We start from the raw sequence: 21,426 nt of genomic DNA on the forward strand, positions 1-21,426 counted from the left end.
AAAACTTGCATATATTGCGTATGATTTATCATTAGAATTTTCCCAAGTAAACTTATGTTGTAAGTCATTTAAGGATAGTAAAATGCAGCTCCATGTGAGTGTAAATTTGAATAAGTTTGGAAAGTTTTTCATGATGCTACGCGTTAAATCAATATTTCTGAACTTTGACGGTCAACATTTGACATTTGAAGTTAGTGAATTTATTTAAACCGATTTTTTCTTTCATACTAGTAACAAAAACATAAAGTTTTCGAACTTTTTTAACTTTTTGAATGTTCTGTATTTCAATCTCTGCCGAAAATGTGTGCATTAGGATTCTGAGATTCAATGTTTTCTTTCAAACCCTAAAATTGCAAAAATACGATTCCGCAAACATTGGTTCTCTTAAGGTATATACCCAATACAAACGACATTTGGTTATTGCCACGTCAGCTGGGCCTTCATGCCGCTTCGGCTTCGTGTTTAATCTGGTAAGGCTGACAAATTGCTTTGATCTTTTTCATCTGGTTGTTTTGTGATGAATATTAAATTAGTTTAATTGAGCATAGTGTAGTTGTTGGTTAAAAAAATACAATAGAGCCAAAACAAACACCAATCAGAAACATAAACATTGGAATTTAGTTCCAGTTCACCACATTCACCACAGTTTTTTAGAACAAAGTGTGTGTGCCCAGAATGAATGATCTGAGTATAAGATTAATTTTTTTATAAAAATTATGATTTCCAATCTAATGAGTGTAAGAAGCCTTAAAAAATCTGGTTCTCTATAATTTGAAAAATATGAACTCCTTATAATAGACTTCTATCATTAGGAGTGAGATCAGGGAAGAAGGAAATGGAAACAGGATATACTTTTTCTCCCAAAAGGGTTGTTTTTAGAACGAATTATTTTAAGAGGAACAGCGCCTGGTTACTGGATATCTAAAAGGTATGAAAAATTGCTTGGCAAACATATTTTTTCACAAAGTATATAAATTAATATAATATTTCATGTTGGTATACTCAACACATACTGTACACAACATAAAAGTCATTTGTACACAGGTAATTGATAACATTTATCAAATCCCTATTGTGACATGGTAAAATGGTTATACTCTGAAAAATAAAGTTTCAAAATATCTGCAAATTATTTTCACAATCCTTCCTTTTCTGGTATTGAATTGAAAACAGTTAGATTTTTTTGTAAAACTATCATTCTTTAAAATTTTTAGGTATTAAAATATCATATTGCCAGACATGGTTAATAAGAATCAAACAGATCAAAATATAGAGAGTCTACATTTACGTAAAAAGAGACAATCATGGATAAACGAAGATCTGCATCAACTTCGTCATGAAGATGTAACAAAACAATTAGGAGTTTTGTTTGGTGAGGATGAAGCTGACCATTTTATGAACCCAAAAGTTCAAGAAGAATCTAAAAGTAAAATCAAAATTGTAGAATCAATGCCTAAAGTTTCCTACCAACAAGGCGCTCACATGTTATGGAACCATCTGAGATCAAACTCTGAGAAAAAACTATTACATGAAACTCGCAATATGAAAACTACAGTTGTTCTCCCATTGAATAACAAAAAGCAACAACAACGACTGCATCATGTAGAACAATACCGTCAACGTGTTGAACTGATGCACAAAATAGCTCAATTGAATGCCGATAAGACCAAACAGCTTCTAAAAACAATTAAATTGCCAGCTATTGCTCCTGAAGATTATTATGTATCTAATTCTGTTAGCTCACTTGTGAAAAAGGTTAGTAAATTGATTATACCATATAAATTTATTATAGAATTCGAGTTTTTCGTCACTTCAGCCCTTCAGCCATTTACATTTTCCTATTGGTTATGATTTAAAGTGTTGTAAGATACCAAAGACAAGTTTTAATACATCTATTTCATTTTGGTGCAATTTAACCTCATGCATGGTATATGAGTTTTGATGTACATTAAAAGAAGAAATTCCCGCCAAATTAAATTCCCGCCAAATTTAAGTCGCTCTATTTATTCCCCCAAATGTGTGATATTTCAGGCTTCAAAACAGGTTTTTCCTTTTTTAATGGCGTTTTTTGGACAAAAATGTTCTTCCTCCGCCAAATTTAATTTTTCAAGTTAACAGCCAAATTGAATTTCCTCTGAAAAAACTTTTTCGGCCATCTGCCAAATCAAATTAAATTCCCGCCAAAATTTCTTCCTTTAATGTAGAAAAAACTTCAAGAATACAAATACTTTTTCGTCAATTTGATTTTCTTCAGGAAAAGCCAAAGAAACTGCAATCAACATCAAAAAGGATATCTCCGGACTATAGTAGAGCAAGTCCAGATCTTTATGCCACACCCATCATTCAAGATCGTCCAATAAGTTTCCTTACTGAAAAAGACTGTGAAATTCCAGGATCATTTAAAAGAAGACTTCAAGAAAATGGTATTATACCCAAGGTGGGTATTTCAAGACCGCAGATTTTGTATCGTTCAAACTCAGAAATCAGATCTGAGCCTATAATCCCAAACAAACGAAACCCAGTATTTATATCCTATAAAAATGAACAGTCTAAATCTTCAAACCCTAATGCAAATAATGTACCTAAAAGTTATACATGGCAACCTTTGACTTTGAATGCATTATCAGAATATGCGTGCTCAATACCTGCACCAGGTTCTGGTGATTTTCATCATGGTTCTGCAAGAGTGTGGAGACCAACTACTTCAACAATACGGACTGGAGATGTTCCAAAAACAAATTCACTTGTTGCAAATACCTCTTGAAAATAAATTGAGAACGATTTTAGGTCTTCTATTTGTTGATTTAACTTGTTGTTGATATTTGAGTTGATTGTCAATGGTTTGTGGCAATGGCAATGGCACGTGGCTGTTGAAATTGACGATGTAATCATCCACACCATAAAGCTGGTTTTCGAACTCTTTCAATATAACACTAACTACCTTATGTTGATATTCGCATATCTATGTTATACTAATTGACTCAAAAGAACTTTAGAGGTTTGACAACCTCCTCATATCAAACAAAGTTTTGGCTGAGTTCACGGTTCTTTGAAGAAAGATATAATCCATATAATTTTGAGATATAGTTATTTGGTACAACTAAATATTTGAATGGTACATTCGGACATTACTCCAATAACAGCGAAACTTAAATAGTTATTTGTGTCATAACAAAAGCACACTCCTTTCTTGTGTAAAGCTGAAAATTAATCTGAATTAATGGTTATTATCTTAAAAATCAGACTTTCATGGAGGAAAATTTAATACTTTGAAACTTTGAATGTGTAAAGTAAATTCGACGTAGCCCAAGTTAGCCAATCACCCTTTCCAGTGGCAAAAGAAATATTTTTAGTTTTCCCAAATTCATGTAGACTCACTGTGAAACATCCAGTAAGTATGATACAAATTTAGATTAGTTAGCTTTTTCCATACACTCTAATGACACATTGTGCAGATACTTAAAATTGAATTCTTTTTTATCTATCCTTCCATATTGTTTCATCGCCCAAAGTGAGCATTTTCTTTTCTTCTCATGTATTCTTTTTAACCTGGACGTGGTTTTTACCATTTTTCTTTGATTAAGGTGGTCTGTAATGCAGGTTAGAATGTTTACAAATTGCACAGAAAGTTGTCTCCTAGCTTAGGGTAGGTTCTTTCGATCTTTAAAGTCTATGATTATGCTTCTTAATCATTTTCTCATCTTTATATTTTCCAGATAACTATAAAACACAACGAACTAAACTGCATACTTAAAATTAACGACATGAAAACCAAAAAATTTTGACATCAATTAACACTTTGAAATCCTGTGGTTTTTCACTCGTTAGTACAAACAAGGAAGACAGCTGGTAAGAATTGATGACTTAATTTTTTGTAATTTTTTTATTTCATCAGTTTTAATAAAGTAACCTATTTTATAGGACTTTAATTAAGAGTTTGAATTTCCTAGTATTTCACACAAGCCGATGGAAATTTCTTTCGAAAACATCTGAGTGCTTATTTACTTGCCTTCTTGGGTAGCTAATATGGGTATGAATCCTTAATATTTAAATGAAAATTATTTGATAACGTAAATTATTTGATAATTCGTGAATTCTTTCTACATACCTTCACATTCTAGCCAAATCCCTGAAAAGGATTTGCATATTGCGAAGGTCGGTTTAAGAAGCAGCTGAACCCTTCCTGGATGTGCGCCAAAATTTTAGAAATCCCTAGATTTTTAGGACTCGGAGGTCTCGGAGGTCCTTTTAATTAACCTTCTGTCCGTCCGTTAGTCTGTTATCAGCTTTTCTCGGGATTGGCTCGTTAGTTTTACTTTGTGTGAAATTGCTTCATTAGTTTTCTCTGATATTTTGGAGAAAGATAGAGGGTAAGGTACTCTAGAAGTTGGCTGAAGTAATTTGTGGAAATTCCCATCTACAATCTATACACTGTGCATATAACATTTAACCCCTATATCGGATAATATCATGATTGGACAGTGCTATGAACTTTGTCTGCATTTTCCTTATTGCTGCCATTTTGCTATTTTCTCGTATATCAATCTTTTGATTGGTCCATTCAGCATGTAGCTTTAAAGTAACTGTTTGGAATGTTGCCGAAATTTTAGATATTTTAAAGGGGAATATTTTGTCTGTTGCTATGTGATCACCCCTGGATGACTTTTTGAGATGTGCCACCGCCCCCTCCCCCCTTCAGAGGAAATCTTCCTCCTCAACAGGTATTAATTCTTTCTGGAATGACCCAGAACATGTGAAAGTTTTGATTATAAAAAAGGTTCAGAGAACACAAAATTAAGAGCACTGCAGACTCTTTAGAACGTGTAGTTTCTCAGAAAATTACACTGGATAACTCAAAATGCTGAAAATAAAAAAAAAATTTTAGGCCGAAATCTCAAAAATTAAGAACACTCGAAGTCCTCAAAAGATATCGACGTTCTTACAAAATAACGTGCACATGACTTTTGAAGCAGCTTACTTTATAAATTCAGTAGATGATGTTTATTTTGATTTTTGTGCTCCTCATTACATTATTAAACACCTATCGCATTTAAAACGAGAAGTTGTTTGTTTTCTCACTTTATAAACACCTTGAATAGCAATGGGATCAGTCATTGATTGGGCTCTTCCAGAAAAAAACCATTCATGGGGGGTGGAGGATATATTGTCCAGGGGTATTGAAAAAACCCTGAAAAACTGCCATGTCCATGGGGTGAATCTGCGATGTCCAGGGGTAAATATTTGTGTCCAGGGGGTCAACTTGATGCTTGTCCAGGGGTAAAACACGTGTCCGGGGGGTGAAAAATCGAAATGTCCAGGGGTAGATCACAGAAAAAATAATATATCCTCCACCCCCCATGAACGAATTTTTTCTGGAAAAGCCCATTTCTTGTAACTAAAAGATCATATTGAATCATTATAACATATAACATAGGGCATGTTGCTATTTGCAATGATAATTATACACTTTTTTATAAGAACCAATAAATTATTGCCGAGGCTCGGCACTTTTAGCCTCAAATTGGTCTTATCCTGTGTTTATTTATAGGTCGAAATTAAGGTATTTGGGGCTTTATACCCAATTTTTACTACTTTGACCCTAAATTGCCTTTAAGTAATTTCAGGCTCAGCATTGTTCTTTAATTGTTCCTATTTTTTGGCGATTTCGAGCCTCATTGTTCTTTGATTCTTTGATTGATAGCCTCACATGATGGGTATACATATTCATAGTATTCCACTTTGATTTTTAGGCATTTTTAGAATTATAAGTGAAATCTAGTATAGATTGCAAATGAGGAAAAATTCAAACTTTTGACCAAAATTTGGGTTATGGTTCACTTTTTAGCTTTAAATATGTAATGAAACTTGCTTGAATCTTCTAATGAAAATTCTAGTTTGTTAGATTTATAAACACACTTTAAAATCGCCTGTATATCGTTTTAGAATTTATGTTGATTCAATCATTCAATTCTTGAACCTACAGGTTTTACCTCTATTTCAAAAATTTCTTTTTGCCCTCTTTTTGCCTAAAAGAAATCTTGAATTAGTGTTGAAAAATTATTAATGCCATGTTTTTATTATATTTTGCATAATTTATGCATCAAGTATATGAACCAATAGGAAGTCGTTGCCGTGTAGGGGATATTAAATAATCATTAGTTTGAATAGAATGGTGGTTAACCACAAAATCTATTCGTCGTTTCAAATAACAATAAAAAAACAACAATTGAAAAAATAGTTTTGTATCACTGAATCAATTCTAATGTTTTTTTGTTCTGTCGATGACTTCATAGTGTGTGTTTTATGGAGAGTCAGCAAGCTCACTTTCTCTACCTCAAGAAAAATGTCAAATTGATTTTTTTATGACAAGCAAACAGCATGCGATCATTAAGAGATTTGTTTATCTCAGTCTCGAAGGAGGATTTAAGAAAATGTTGATGTATTGTTTTTGATTGCTTATCTTTTGTTTTGCTTTATTATTGTTAGGGTTATTGATATACCCTCTGATTGGTTGATATTAGCAAGAGGTTTTTACTTAAAACCATACCCATTCCCCTTCAAGAGGGGTTTAAAAGCTTCTATTGAGGGACGTTTTGTATGATTTATTCATAAATTCTCCCTTTATTTTCGATCTTATAGTTCTGAAACAGTAACATAAAAAAAGAAAAATAGGTGACTAACAACCAAGCTACAAAACAATAGGTTTATTAAATGTGAATCAAAATAACTTTGGAAGAATAAAAAAAGAAGAATTTTTAAGAGACAGATAAGGAGAAAATAGAGAAACACCTTTTACTGTGAAACATCTTTTTGTCTCTTCTTCTCTCAGTGAATAAAGAAAACTTTGAAGCTCTAAGTTAGCCTGCTGTGTAGATGAATGTAATATTCTTTTGGGGGAGTAGATTTTGAAATTATATGAAATTGCAACATTAGAAAGATATTGATTGATATACCAACAACATAATGACCAGAGTGGTACCTGATCAAAAATCGAAATTTGAATCGGATGAACTTTTTCGGAAATTAGCACGAGAGTCTGAGGTGAGTGATATTCCTTTGTACCAAACAACCACTTAGACTTTTTGGTAAAGTAACTCCGACTTATTAAAGGGGGTGGTTTCATTGTGTTTGTTTGGTTCCAAAGCTTTGGATTTCAAGTTTGATTCCTTTGTGCTAAATAACCACAAATAACCACTTGCATTTTTCGGTAAAGTAACTCTGAAGATGTTTATGATTTAAAAGTTACGTATTAGTAGGGGTTTCATTATATGTGTATTTGGTATTTCAAGCTTGATTTCTAGTAGTTTCAGGGATCTTTTGTAACGTGATAAAAACAATATATGGATAGTATATGTATTTTGTTAGTTCTCCCCTCCTATCAGAGTCGACATTAGATTAATTATAAACATAATCATCCGGTATATACTGCTTTGATCACCGGAAACTGGCAAACACACAAGATAACCGGATATGGTTTGCAATCTGATTACCGGAAAACCACCTTTTGGATTTCTATTCAACTGTTAATGATTACACATGCGCACGTGTTTAGTTTGCGTTTTACACTCTTTCTTGGATAACGTTGATGCGGTTTATAGTAGACCAAATTAACGTCAGCATGGTTTGCCAATGATTGAAGCAACCATATCGTTTTTGATAACATTGTAAACGTTTTGTTGTTGAAGCAATCCTTGATGAACATAATGCATATTATGTATAATATAATATATAACAAACGTATAGAACATAATGAATACACGTTTTTTTTTTATAAGGAACACGTTTATAAGGAACTCGAGGCTGAAAGTAGTCCAAAAAATAAGGAATTGTTAAGGAACTGCTCAGGCTAAGAATAAGAAAACAAGTTCTAAGGAACAGTAAAAGTAAGAGTTTTCACTTGAACTAGCTATGTAAATAAGGAACTCAAAAGGAACTTTGAGGCTGAAATTTTCTGTAAAAATAAGGAACTCCAGGCTCAGAGCAAAGTTAAGGTTCCTTATATAAAAAAAAACGTGTATTATGTATAATATAATATATAAGAAACGTATAGAATAATGTATAAGAAACGCTCCCTCGGTTGAGCACTCTTATAAACATGTAAGCTGGACAACTTGATATGTATAATATGATATAATACTTAAAATTTACTCTCTTTAAAATGCTTGATGAACGTCTTCTGGCACGGTGAATTAAGTAGGAGCACGACATTGTTTTCACGTTCATCTAACGTTATTTTTACGTTGTATGCCTTGAGGCTGATATTTTCTCGAGTTCTTACAGTGACATACGTTGTTCGGCTCCATATTCTTTAATTGGACATAATATACTGATTTTGAGAAATCTTATTTTTTGGCAAAAGTAAATCTCATTATCTCTTCGAGCTATTTTTTCTGTTAGTATTCATTCAAATATTAATCTTTCCAGCTAAGAGTGAGAGTAAAATCATGTTCCGAATTATTTTTGGAACCGAGAGAAAAAAATCTGACAAACTGTTTCGTAGCTTTGAAATCCTTGGAACAAAAGAAATGGGTACCCCACGCCACATTATAAAAACTAAGAAGCCTCGTTGAGAAAAACACAATTTAAAATGTCTTCTTTTGGAACAGTCCTGTTGTTATTTGTTTATTTACTTTAACAAATCATTTTTTTATTTGCATAATATTTAAGATTAAACTTCCGTCATAATATTAGAAAGACCCTCAGCACCTTCTTAAGTGTCTGGCGAATCATTCGTTTTTTTGTTGTTGCTATTTACTGAACGACTCAATCCTCAGCAAACACCTCAAAATTTCCCAGGGGCCATTTTGATCCAAGAAAGGTTTTTCAATTAGAAAGAACAAAACTACTATGGTTCTTCTTGATGTGAGATAATAATCCCTGTCGCTGGCGTTCATACAATTTGGGTTATACTGCTTATTCTGAATGCCATATTAAAGGTTTTGTTTTTAAATAAGAGTAATATCGTTTGCTAACTCAACAATTTAAATTCACAAGCTTTTTCGCATTGGATTGACATGGAGGATGAGTAGCAAGATTGGTCAGAGGGAGGAAAAGAAAAACATTTTTTTGCTGATATCGGCAAATATAACAATAGGCAGACACTGCCCTGATATGAAATATGTGTCTGATATGAAACGAGAACACTTATGTAAAAATAAAACCTTAAATTTATAAGAGTTTTCTATTCTCCTCTGATTATTGTTTTTAAATTATTTTTATCAGGTCCGTTATACTGGATACCGTGATCGCACTCACGAAGAAAGAATTGTTCGTTTTCAAACAGAATGTCGCGAGGGAAGATGTCCAGTGGTAAGTCTTTCGGTCACATTTTACTCCAATTTACTCTTATACAACACGTTATAGTATCAATGATTATGAAGTAGAGAACTGTATTTTGTGGATGCCTTGGAGTTTTTACAAGATGCTTAACTGATTGGTTATTTTTAAACAATAGGGATGACGCGTTCTTTAGAAAAAGTAATAAAATCGTTTGTCTCAACATTTAACGACCAACAGAGTCATCAAAGAACTTGTAAAAACTCCAGCTTGACCCTATTTTGTAGACCCCTACTGACCAAAATATTGTTTTTACCTCAAAATAAACTTTTCGGAAGACACACTCTACAAAGATTTACATCCTGCACGATATTGCCTTCATCTATTCTTAGAAGCAAGAAGTCCAAAAATATATTTTGGTCATATGTTACATTACTAATTAATCAGTTTGATATTGGAGTGGCTATTTTTAGCTCTCATCATACCTTCAATACAAATTTAGGCATTTACACCAAATTAGCATGTGTATCATTTCATGTATTTTTGAAGGAAAATTGTTTGTGTATTTTAAAGGGATATTTTCAAAGAAACGATCTGTCTGCATAGTAGAAATGATGTCCTTTTTCTTAGTCCAATTCTGGTAATTTCATAATATTATCGCTTCTAAAGGAACTCGAGGCTTACGATTTAAAGTTCACCACCATAAATTGACGAGCCATTTTTCCTCGCCTCTGTTGATATTGACGTCAAAAATGCCTTGAGAGTGTTTATACAACAAAGTACTTGAGTTTTAATTTGAAGTGAGATTTCCAGATGAACTTCAAAATATGTAAATAAAACTTTAGTGGTTTCTTTCAATGAGCACTTAAAATAGTTTCGATTTGGCATAACAATGTTTTGATTTGTCTCATGTGAGGCCAGTAGTAAGCTATTTTTAACTTCATTTTGACCAGTTCAGCCAAAATTTTCAATATGCTTTGTAAAAATGGTGCAACCCATTTATTAATTTTTCTATAATATCGCAAGCACGTAGCAACCGGAGGGGGGGAGTAGCAAAAGACATTTCCCTCCACAATAATTCTCCTAAAAGCTGAGGCACTGTGAATTTCAAAATTATTGTCCTGTATTGAGTTATACTATCGCAAAATTTTCTGGTTTTGTAAGGATGGCTGAGCATTGGAATTAAATTTCAGCAGAAATTAAATATTTCATAATTCTCTCGTGTTACAATTTGTAATGAGAGATGACTGACTCCATTTGCTAGCCAAAACTCTTCACCCATAATGACTTTGAACTATTAAATACACATTAAAATTAATGACCCATAAACCTTCATTAATCATTCTGTCAATTCTTTCGATTTCACGACGATTTTTTTGTTCCAAATTCAGACATCACTTAAATTCGGGAAACCAAAATTAGATTCCGGAAACCAAAAACGGGTTTGTTTTGATTGTCGAATGGTCGTCTCCTATTTTCATAGCTTACACTTGGTAAGAGTAAAAACAACTGAAAATGATGGATATTACATTGACTCGTGGGAAAAGGTTTGAGTATGCCAAGAAAGCTATTCAAATGTGAAGAAATTTTAATTTTTTCTACCAACTACTCCGGAAATCCTGTTCAGAGTCAAGTCCCTCCCATTTAAATTCGATAAAATCTTATAAACACTGAAAATGATATTGAAATTGGGTTAGCTTGATTTGACCCTAATCGACTTAATTTGACCTGTAAAAAAGTGTACCAATATACTAACAAGTTATGTCAAAACTCGAGAAAATGTACATCCCTGTCTAGTCTTGTGACAGATCATCCATTCGGCGCACAACGCGCTCAGTTTTAAAGGGAAGTGAATTTTGCTTACGATGCCATAATCAGACTCCACTAGGAGATAAGTCCCCGTTTAACATCCATCCAATGTCAATCACGTTCAAATAACGTTGCGTTAACATTTTTTTCCAGGCATTCACATCATCTGGGACAAACCTTGTATTATATCTTGGTCCACAACATTATAAAGATAAAAAGGAACAGCCTCCTCGTGAGTTTGTCGACTTTGACAAAGACCCTGGAAAGGTAAGGTTCTTTGTTTTTCTGTATAGTATAATTTGTTGCAAAGTTCATTTTCGTCTTTTATGCTATTATGCCATTAAACGCCATCACTCCCTAGCTGCAAATTATCAAATTTCTTGATTTCAAATTTACGTACATACCCAGCTAAGAAAAAAATTTACTCTAGCTATCATTGATTTGGGTGGGGTTAGAAAAACAGGACGACATGGGTCACGGCGTCGCGGCGCTCCTAGGTCCATAACCTACCGATGCATAAATGTAAAAATTAGCCTTTCAAACATAAAAAGCATTTATTATTTTTCGGACTCTAATATCTTTGTCACCACGTAAATGCGAGTATAGCTTTTCGCACTTTGGCCATAAGTAGGGCAGATGGCTGTCTAATCTAAAGATGTTGGGGTCGAATATTATGATTATCATTTATAACAATCTTTCATTTCTATTCATCACGAATGTCTGTCTCTTTGACACCAATAAACTATAAATTTAATAAAAATTTTAGTGAAAATTTCTCTTCCACGTTTTGAGGGATTTTGGTGTTTTTTTTCTCATTAAATAGAGAGAAAAGAGTCTGTAGTTATGTTGTAATTATTTTGAGCAAAATACAGGCACGTAAATTTATCCACGAACTTTTTGAATTTTTAAGGGGAGATCTTTATCACTTGCTCACGAAGGGAAAGTTCGTTGAGATGGAAAAATTGTATAAGATGTGTGGTCGAGTTTTGTGGTTTTACATGTTATATATCATCAAGGTAGTGATGATAACATCAGAATTGGATTTCGTTTCGTTTTAAAAAAACTTTTCTCAGACTTTTTTTCTTCAAGGAGGTTTAGATAAGCTTTTTTGGACCAAAATAAACTCCATAATACTCTAAGTTCTACTTAAAATTAAAAAATTTAAAAATCTAAAAATTTCTTTTCAATAAATTCCACATCTAAAAATTTGCGATCATGACAACAGTAATTTCGATATCTGTGATGTTTGGTTCCTTCAGCTCATTACAACATTTCCCCTTTATATCCTAGAATGGCAGAGCTTTTGAATGAATACGTTCTTCTCAGGGGTTTGAATGCATTATTTTATGAGACCAAATCTATCAAGGCAGAAAAAAACAGAAACATTTGGATTGTCGAGTTTTTTTTACTTTTAATGTACGTACAAATAAAAAGCGAAAGGTTTGGTCACAAAAAAACCTCATAATATTTACATACTTTTTTAAAAAACCCACATCATTTAGGTGAGGTTTGTCGAGATTCATTTCATTTCCTTAACCAAACGCAAAACCGAAAGACGTGGTTAACATGTCGGTAGATCTGGACACTTTGGTCACGCACCTTTTAGAAAAGTATATTCTGCTCTCTTGAATGCTATATAGAAAAAGTATCGCATTAAACTTGTTATTACCATTGATAGCAAATGATATTCTCCCGTCCTTTACGTTTCTAGATCTAGGAGCGCAGTAACCAGTGCTTATTTTTTTGGGTCGTCCAAATAAAATCGTCAAAATAGCAAAAATTATTTTTGATGCATCCTTTGGAATTGGTGAATATTTGAATTTGAAATTGTTGGCAGCATAAAGTTTACTAAGGGCCTTTGGCGTTACTATAATAACTCGTTGTTTTAAGAAATGTGGATTAAGTCCAGTTCAAACCCTAAAACTTCGTTTAACAATAATGGTGGGTGCTAAGTTCAGCGCAAGGGCCAACAAAAACGAGAAACTGCCAACAAAAACAAAATTTTACTCCGGATATATTACAGGAGACAACGTTAAGATTTATTTATATGCAACACTCAAGCTTTCTGTCTCCAACTTTTTGTTTTTGTTTTAAAATTTTTGGTATGCAGTTCCCAAGTTTTTGACAGCTGAAGTCATTAGTCATTGTTTATTGTTTAGACTGTATAACAGAGCTCTTATTTTCCGCTTTTGTTTCAATGGTTTTAACATTAGAAATATTTATTATGAGTCCTAAAAGTCCTCCTTTTCAAAAAATTACCCTTCTGCGAGCTCTCTGTAATTTACATTGGCGGATCTAAGGGGGTTCAAAATGTATGACCATTATGACGGAGAAAGTTTCTTTTAGCCATAATCTGTATAAAGGGAATGGGACTCCCGTTATAAATTTTGAACACCTCTCAGACTCGCTGTTTTAGGAGATCTAGATCTGAATTATCTTCTCAGTACAGAAAAAAATATACTGGAAATCTACTTGGTAAAAAAACTTTTACTTCAATTCTACGATTGATTCAGTTCACAGTTTTTCCCTCTCAGATGGATCTCCGTCCCATTGAAGTACAAAAAGAGGCTTTTCTGCTACGGAATTTAGCATTCCCCAGTAAAATATATTGAAAACCTGGGCTAATTTATCGTGTGAGGCCCATCTTCAGTCTAAGATGAAGAACTCAACTTCGACCACTGTTGTAGTGGGACAAGCTGGAGTTTTTACTGTTGTAGTGCCACTTATCACGTTTTAGGTTCACCTGAAGAGTACGTTCGTTATGAATGGAGTATGTGTCATTTTCAAAGGAATGATGGACTTGCAACGTTTAGATGGAACTGCTTACCTTGAACTTGATAATATACAATCGAAAGTAAGTACAGTTGGCGCTCTCTAATTCGATCTTCAATGGGAATTGGATTTTCATCGAATAAGGGAGCTTATTGAATAAGGGAGCGTCGTTTATGAGAGTTTCTCGTTGACGGGGACTTTAAATTTCATCGAATAAGGGAGCATATCGAATAGTAACACGCCGAATTAGAGAGCACCAACTGTATTTAGAAACCTTCACTGGCACAGATTATAAAGTACCGTGGGTACCACATGTTGGGCTTGATCTAATTTCCTGTAATCTTGATACTTTGGATCAAATAGAGGAGGAGGCAGAAATTATCGAACATTTACGGGTTTCAGTATTTTAAATTTAGCAGTAAGACCATAAATTCTTCAATTGATTTTGAGATGCATCTGCTATCAATTACCGAAATTTATAACGGTACTGTGTCTGCTCAAAATGGCTGCATCTTCGCTCGTTCAACTTTAACGGTGGGAAAGAAATGGGTTTATTAATTAAATTTACGATTGACATGTCCAATTACTTCATCAATAAAATGAGCACATTAACATACCAAAATTTCAAGCTGTGGCTAGGTTGTAATCGAGTTATCAATTATTTTAGTCGTGTAACAACTTTTAACTTGTGTGCTACGTGCTGTTCTGTGACTCATTGCATAGTTTAAAAAAGGGTGGACCAGAACTATGAACCAAAGTGAGGTCAATTAGTTGGGTGACTCGGAATATTGTTCTTGAAATTTTTGTGGTTTTTCAAGAGTTTTACGCTCAATTCTTCATTTTATTCATGAATTCGACTTTTTCCTTTTTTTTTGGATAGCTTGGCCCGTAAAGCAACAAATTAAATTGCCTTCGCCTAAACGAAGAATAATATTTTCTTACAATTAATTTCAGACAGACAGATATCTAAATTGAACTAGTATTATCATGCAAACACTATATAGATATACTGCCCTTTTTTACAGTTCGTATTTGGGTCACGTTTTTTGGAATGTTTTCAAACGAATAACTGAAATTCTTTTTATTCTCGTGTATTGTTTCCGAGCCCGTATGCAACTTGAGGGGGAGGGTCAGTATCGGCTGTCATGTATCTCAAACATAACACCCCTGTGTCACCGACCCGCTGAGACCCTCAGCCCCACTGGAAAATTTGGCAAAAATTTCATCCCCGGTGGAAAAAATACCCTAAAATTTCAGCCCCACTGAGAAATTGACTTCGATTTTATCCAAATTCGAAATTCATTGTTTAGAAATTGCACTCCAAAACCATCTCCACTGGATTTTTTAACTTGGAAAAATAGAATTTTTATCCCCATTGAGACTTCAATCGAAATTTTTATCCCCGTTGTAGGAAAAAATTTCACCGGGGTGTACCATAGTAACTCCAACTTTATTTATAGATCGAAGATAAGATCATGCGAGATACGATCGAACAATCGCGATTACGTTTACAAGAGTTCGAGGAGCGACAACGAAGAGTGAAACAAGAACCCATGGAGAACCCAGATGTCGTTGATTATCGTTCATGGCAACTCTCTTCCGCTGAGGTATAACCATATATTTGAAAGGTTTTACACGTTTTTATAAGAACAAACTATATAAGAACATATGGCTTTGATGGCCAAAATGATAGGAATAAGTTAAGAAAATTTTTAGGCTTTTTTGACTCTTAAACTACCAAATTTTTTAGGGAAATGGACAAAAATTCTCATAAAATGTTGAAATTAAGAACATTTTAAGGACATTTTTAGGCTTACAACTCAAAAAGTTAAGAGCATCGGAAGGATGTTCTTATAAAAAAGCGCTGCTTGATTATAACAAAAAGGACCCATTGGGGTTAAAGTTTTTATCAAAATTTGGACCTTTACTAAGTAGAGTTTCTTCTCTTAATTTGCAATTGAAGTCAAAATATTTTATGTTCTTTTTTATTGGACTACCCCGGTGGGGTGGAGGTCCTATAAATTAACCCGTGTTCGTTAGTTAGTTAGTTAGTTCGTTCGTTCGTTAGTTACCAACTTTTCTCGAGATTGGCTCATTCAATTTTTCTGATTTTTTGCACAAAGGTGCATTACTATAAACCCTCGAATGTGACGGAGCCCGATTTTCGAAAAAAAATTTTTTCCGGCCGGTAGAACCGGAAATGTCCCGAAAAAAGCGGTTTTTTGAGATTTTCTCGAGATTTTATCATTAGTTTTTTAGTTTTTTGCGATTTTTTGCACATAGATGCACATTAGTACTGCCGAAAAGGTGTCGAAAACCGTTTGCCGAAAAAAAATTTTTTCCGGTCTGTAGAACCGGAAATGTGCCGGAAATCGTCGTTTTTTCACATTTCCGTCACATTTTTTTCAACTTATTTAATTGTTTCTTTACAGAAAAATGTTCTTTATGATGATGCCCAAAACTTAGCATCGTTTGATTTCCAAAAAAATCATCCTTTGAATCCGGAACTCCTTAAAAATCGCCGGAACAGCCGAAAACCGGCGTAAAACGGTTTTCCTTCATTTTTTGCCGCCCGTAGCGAGCTTGCGAGCGTAGGGTGGCCTACATAGCTTCACGCAAGGATATTGGACAGGAATCTCGATTTTTGCGTTTGTTTTGTAATCGGTCTTCCGGTTAATTAGTGTTCCGTAATCATCCGGCAACGTTTATAGCTTACCAAACTAGCAAGTAGCTTTCGCTAAATGCGCGGCGGACGTTTTTCTTTATTTTCCCTTCGGGGTTTTTTGTTTTTTTTTTCTGTTGTGCGTTAATTTGTGGATTAAGTTTTCAAACGCACATTTTCGATGAACAATTATAGGCATCTACTTTATAAGAATCAAATCAATAACTCTTGATTGAAGGCAATATGCCTTTCGGTTATTAGTTCTTACAAAGTAAACAAAGGATGGCGAAAAAGAAGAGCATATCTATTTTTATTATAAACATCTACTTTATAAGAATTAAATCAATAACTCTTGATTGAAGGCAATATATCTTTCGGTTAGTTATTAGAATGTAAACAAAGGATGGATAAAAAGATTAGCATATTTATTTTTATTATAAGCATCTACTTTATAAGAATCGAATCAATAACTCTTAATTGAAGGCAATATATCTTTCGGTAATTAGTTATTAGAAAGTAAACAAAGGATGGCGAAAAAGATGAGCATATTTATTTTTATTATAAGCATTTTCTTTATAAGAATCAAATCAATAACTCTTGATTGAAGGCAATATGCCTTTCGGTAATTAGTTATTAGAAAGTAAACAAAGGATGGCAAAAAAGATGAGCATATTTATTTTTATTATAAGCATTTTCTTTATAAGAATCAAATCAATAACTCTTGATTGAAGGCAATATATCTTTCGGTAATTAGTTCTTACAAAGTAAACAAAAGATGGTGAAAAAGATGAGCATATTTATCTTTATTATAAGCATTTTCTTTATAACAATCAAATCAATAACTCTTGATTGAAGGCAATATATCTTTCGGTAATTAGTTATTAGAAAGTAAACAAAGGATTGCGAAAAAGATGAGCATATTTATTTTTATTATAAGCATTTTCTTTATAAGAATAAAATCAATAACTCTTGATTGAAGGCAATATGCCTTTCGGTAATTAGTTATTAGAAAGTATAAAAAGGATGGCAAAAAAGATGAGCATATTTATTTTTATTATAAGCATTCTCTTTATAAGAATCAAATCAATAACTCTTGATTGAAGGCAATATATCTTTCGGTTAGTTATTAGAAAGTAAACAAAGGATGGATAAAAAGATTAGCATATTTATTTTTATTATAAGCATCTACTTTATAAGAATCGAATCAATAACTCTTAATTGAAGGCAATATATCTTTCGGTAATTAGTTATTAGAAAGTAAACAAAGGATGGCGAAAAAGATGAGCATATTTATTTTTATTATAAGCATTTTCTTTATAAGAATCAAATCAATAACTCTTGATTGAAGGCAATATGCCTTTCGGTAATTAGTTATTAGAAAGTAAACAAAGGATGGCAAAAAATATGAGCATATTTATTTTTTATTATAAGCATTTTCTTTATAAGAATCAAATCAATAACTCTTGATTGAAGGCAATATATCTTTCGGTAATTAGTTCTTACAAAGTAAACAAAAGATGGTGAAAAAGATGAGCATATTTATCTTTATTATAAGCATTTTCTTTATAACAATCAAATCAATAACTCTTGATTGAAGGCAATATATCTTTCGGTAATTAGTTATTAGAAAGTAAACAAAGGATTGCGAAAAAGATGAGCATATTTATTTTTATTATAAGCATTTATTAAAATCAATAACTCTTGATTGAAGGCAATATACCTTTCGGTAATTAGTTCTTACAAAGTAAACAAAGGATGGCGAAAAAGATGAGCATATTTATTTTTATTATAGGCATGTGCTTTATAAGAATAAAATCAATAGCTCTTGATTGAAGGCAATATGTCTTTCAGTAATTAGTTCTTACAAAGTAAACAAAGGACGGCGAAAAGGATAAGCATATTTATTTTTATTATAAGCATCTACTTTATAAGAATCAAATCAATATCTCTTGATTAAAGGCAATATGCCTTTCGGTAATTAGTTATTAGAAAGTAAACAAAGGATTGCGAAAAAGATGAGCATATTTATTTTTATTATAACCATTTTCTTTATAAAAATCAAATCAATAACTCTTGATTGAAGGCAATATATCTTTCGGTAATTAGTTCTTACAAAGTAAACAAAAGATGGTGAAAAAGATGAGCATATTTATCTTTATTATAAGCATTTTCTTCATAAGAATCAAATCAATAACTCTTGATTGAAGGCAATATATCTTTCGGTAATTAGTTCTTACAAAGTAAACAAAGGACAGCGAAAAAGATGAGCATATTTATTTTTCTTATAAGTGTCTACTTTATAAGAATCAAATCAATTTCAGAATTTTTTGCGTTTTCACTGTGATTAATGTGAGCGATAACTTCTCTTTTTGAGATGTGAGCGACCATCTATCCCATGTCATCTCAAAAGTAAAGTTGAAACCAAGCTTTCTTCCTCCAACTTAAATTTTATGGATAAAACGAGTTTAAAATCTACACATGCATAATTTTGCTTACTTAGGGATATTTCGATAGGAAGCTCTGCGGGGCATTCTTAGCGACAGCTACTTGCTAGTATATGTCGATAATGACCTTCATTTTTAAGGAAATATTTAGTCGCAATTTTGCAATTCTTGTTCCTAATAATTTTCGAAACTTTCACTATAAAGCATTAAAAAGCTTTAATCAGCATTTAGTCGTTATAAGCATTTGTAGCGGGTGGCAGTTAGTGAAAGCTATGGCTAGTTCAACTTATACTCGACAGATTTTCATGATTTTTTGCACAATGATGTAAAATGGCAATGCCCAAAATGTGACAGAGCCCAATTTTCGAAAAAAAAAATTTTCCGGCCGGTAGAACCGGAAATGTCCCGAAAAAAGCGGTTTTTTGAGATTTTCTCGAGATTTTATCATTAGTTCTTTGCGATTTTTTGCACATAATGCACATTAGTACTGCCGAAAAGGTGTCGAAAACCGTTTGCCGAAAAAAAATTTTTTCCGGTCTGTAGAACCGGAAATGTGCCGGAAATCGTCGTTTTTTCACATTTCCGTCACATTTTTTTCAACTTATTTAATTGTTTCTTTACAGAAAAATGTTCTTTATGATGATGCCCAAAACTTAGCATCGTTTGATTTCCAAAAAAATCATCCTTTGAATCCGGAACTCCTTAAAAATCGCCGGAACAGCCGAAAACCGGCGTAAAACGGTTTTCCTTCATTTTTTCAACTTATACTCGACAGATTTTCATGATTTTTCTTTCACCGTTAAACATCGATGCGTTTCTTAATTGCTTTCTCCGTTCCAATACATATATAAATCGAAATTTAGAATTATACATTACTTCCATTAAATTCTAATTATTCGTTTTATAAATAGGTAGGTCCATTAAAGTATTACTTGTTTTGTCTATAATCTTCAGGCACAATATGCGAATCCAGAATACAACCCGAACATGGTATTTAACTGAACATTCACCAAGAGTTTTCATGACCAAGAACACTGTAAACCAGATTGGATGAGAGAATGGAGAGTTAGTTTTCTGGTCTGTGATATTGCTCTCTGACAATTATCGTCGGCTCCCCTTCAACTAAACTGCTGTAAAGTATGCCTTCTGTCGAGACTATTAACAATTTTGGTTGGACTAAAATACACTAACAATACAACAATATTATTAAAGAGCACATGAACACTTTTAGTGGCATCAAAGCTGGCGAGCGCCAAGGAATTGTATTATCTCATATCCACCTTAAATGTCTGGAGATTTTGGAAAACAATCGACTTGAATAGATTACTGAATGTGTTGTGTTGTAGTGCCCCTATAGCCACAATCATAAAAAAAGATCTAAGGATTGGGTTAGCATTCTTCTACTGTGCATTTTTTTCAAACATTTGAGCTGAGACTTAGTCAAGGTTGATTTTCTTTTACTCTAACAAGAAATTCTAGATTTGTCATTTTATGAAGGTAATGTTTATTTGAATGAAATAGAAAAAAATGAAAAGGGCTGTACCAGTCAGCTATTATATTGTAGAATTTTATTAAGGTGTCAATTTTTTTCATACTCTGTAAGAGAACGTTAGGGAACAAAATTTAAAAGCAGATAAAACATATTTATTTGTACCATAACAGTTTTAAATAAATTAGGACTATGTATATTTAGGATCAAACGAATTTTTTTGTCTTTTTTTTTTTAGTTGTTATCTTATGGTTTTTTGTCATGAAATATAATATTTTAGTCATTTTATATCGCTGCATTATAACAAACTTCCGACCCTAACCTTACCAACGCCCACCAACGCCCAAAGTCTGTTAGTGAATGTCCTAACTACGCATGTGGAGGCCCCCAGCGGTTTGCGTGATGGCGTGATTGATTGCGTGGGGATTGGGACTTTTTTCTTGCGTGATGGCGTGATTGGGACTTTTTTTTTTTGGCGTGATGGCGTGATCAAGATTTTGGCGTGATGCGTGATAGTTTCGTGGTGCGTGATGGAGAAAAATTTTTTGCGTTATGGCGTGATTAGGGGTGCCGCTGGGGGGCCTCCATGTGGGCATAGAGGTATAAAGAAAGACTGGAGATGAATTTGTCGTTAATTGGTCGTTAAAGTCTTTTGATTTCTTTAATGTAATAAATCAAAAGAAATTCTAGGCTCGCCCGATGAAATACGACTTTTTAGTAGAACTCAAGTTTGCTCTGAACATTCTTACTATCAGCATCGAAGATTTTTAGCCTTCTAAAATCTATTCACGATAAGTGTGCACTCTTTTTTCTTTTACCTATAACTTTTGAAGGAATTCTTTGATCTTTATAAATTTGGTATCATTGGAAAGATATTAGTGAGTGGAACAATTTGAAACAAAAAAATCTTTAAAAAAATTCTAAAAATGAAGATGAAAATGAAGAAGAAAACATTGAAGATCTTGTTAGAAAAG

At 33.0% G+C, this 21,426-nt stretch overlaps 2 protein-coding genes across 2 annotated transcripts; both read left to right on the forward strand.

Annotated features, from left to right (window-relative positions):
• Nucleotides 1-1,224: 1,224 nt before the first annotated feature.
• LOC136812284 (uncharacterized) lies at nt 1,225-3,461 on the forward strand. Its single transcript, XM_067068778.1, has 2 exons — nt 1,225-1,755; nt 2,255-3,461. Exons 1-2 carry the CDS (start codon nt 1,240-1,242, stop codon nt 2,762-2,764), a joined length of 1,026 nt encoding a protein of 341 aa, XP_066924879.1. The 5' UTR covers nt 1,225-1,239; the 3' UTR covers nt 2,765-3,461.
• Nucleotides 3,462-6,623: 3,162 nt separating this feature from the next.
• On the forward strand, nt 6,624-20,309 carry LOC136812292 (core-binding factor subunit beta-like). The gene is made up of 6 exons (XM_067068786.1): nt 6,624-7,041; nt 9,223-9,309; nt 11,239-11,352; nt 13,823-13,939; nt 15,318-15,464; nt 19,918-20,309. The coding sequence occupies exons 1-6, from the start codon at nt 6,964-6,966 to the stop codon at nt 19,963-19,965; spliced, it is 591 nt and encodes a 196-aa protein (XP_066924887.1). The 5' UTR covers nt 6,624-6,963; the 3' UTR covers nt 19,966-20,309.
• The last annotated feature ends 1,117 nt before the right edge of the window (nt 20,310-21,426 follow it).

The sequence above is a fragment of the Clytia hemisphaerica genome, unplaced genomic scaffold, assembly GCF_902728285.1.
Source record: "Clytia hemisphaerica strain Z4C2 unplaced genomic scaffold, Clytia hemisphaerica genome assembly, whole genome shotgun sequence".
Classification (NCBI taxonomy): Eukaryota; Metazoa; Cnidaria; class Hydrozoa; order Leptothecata; family Clytiidae; genus Clytia; species Clytia hemisphaerica.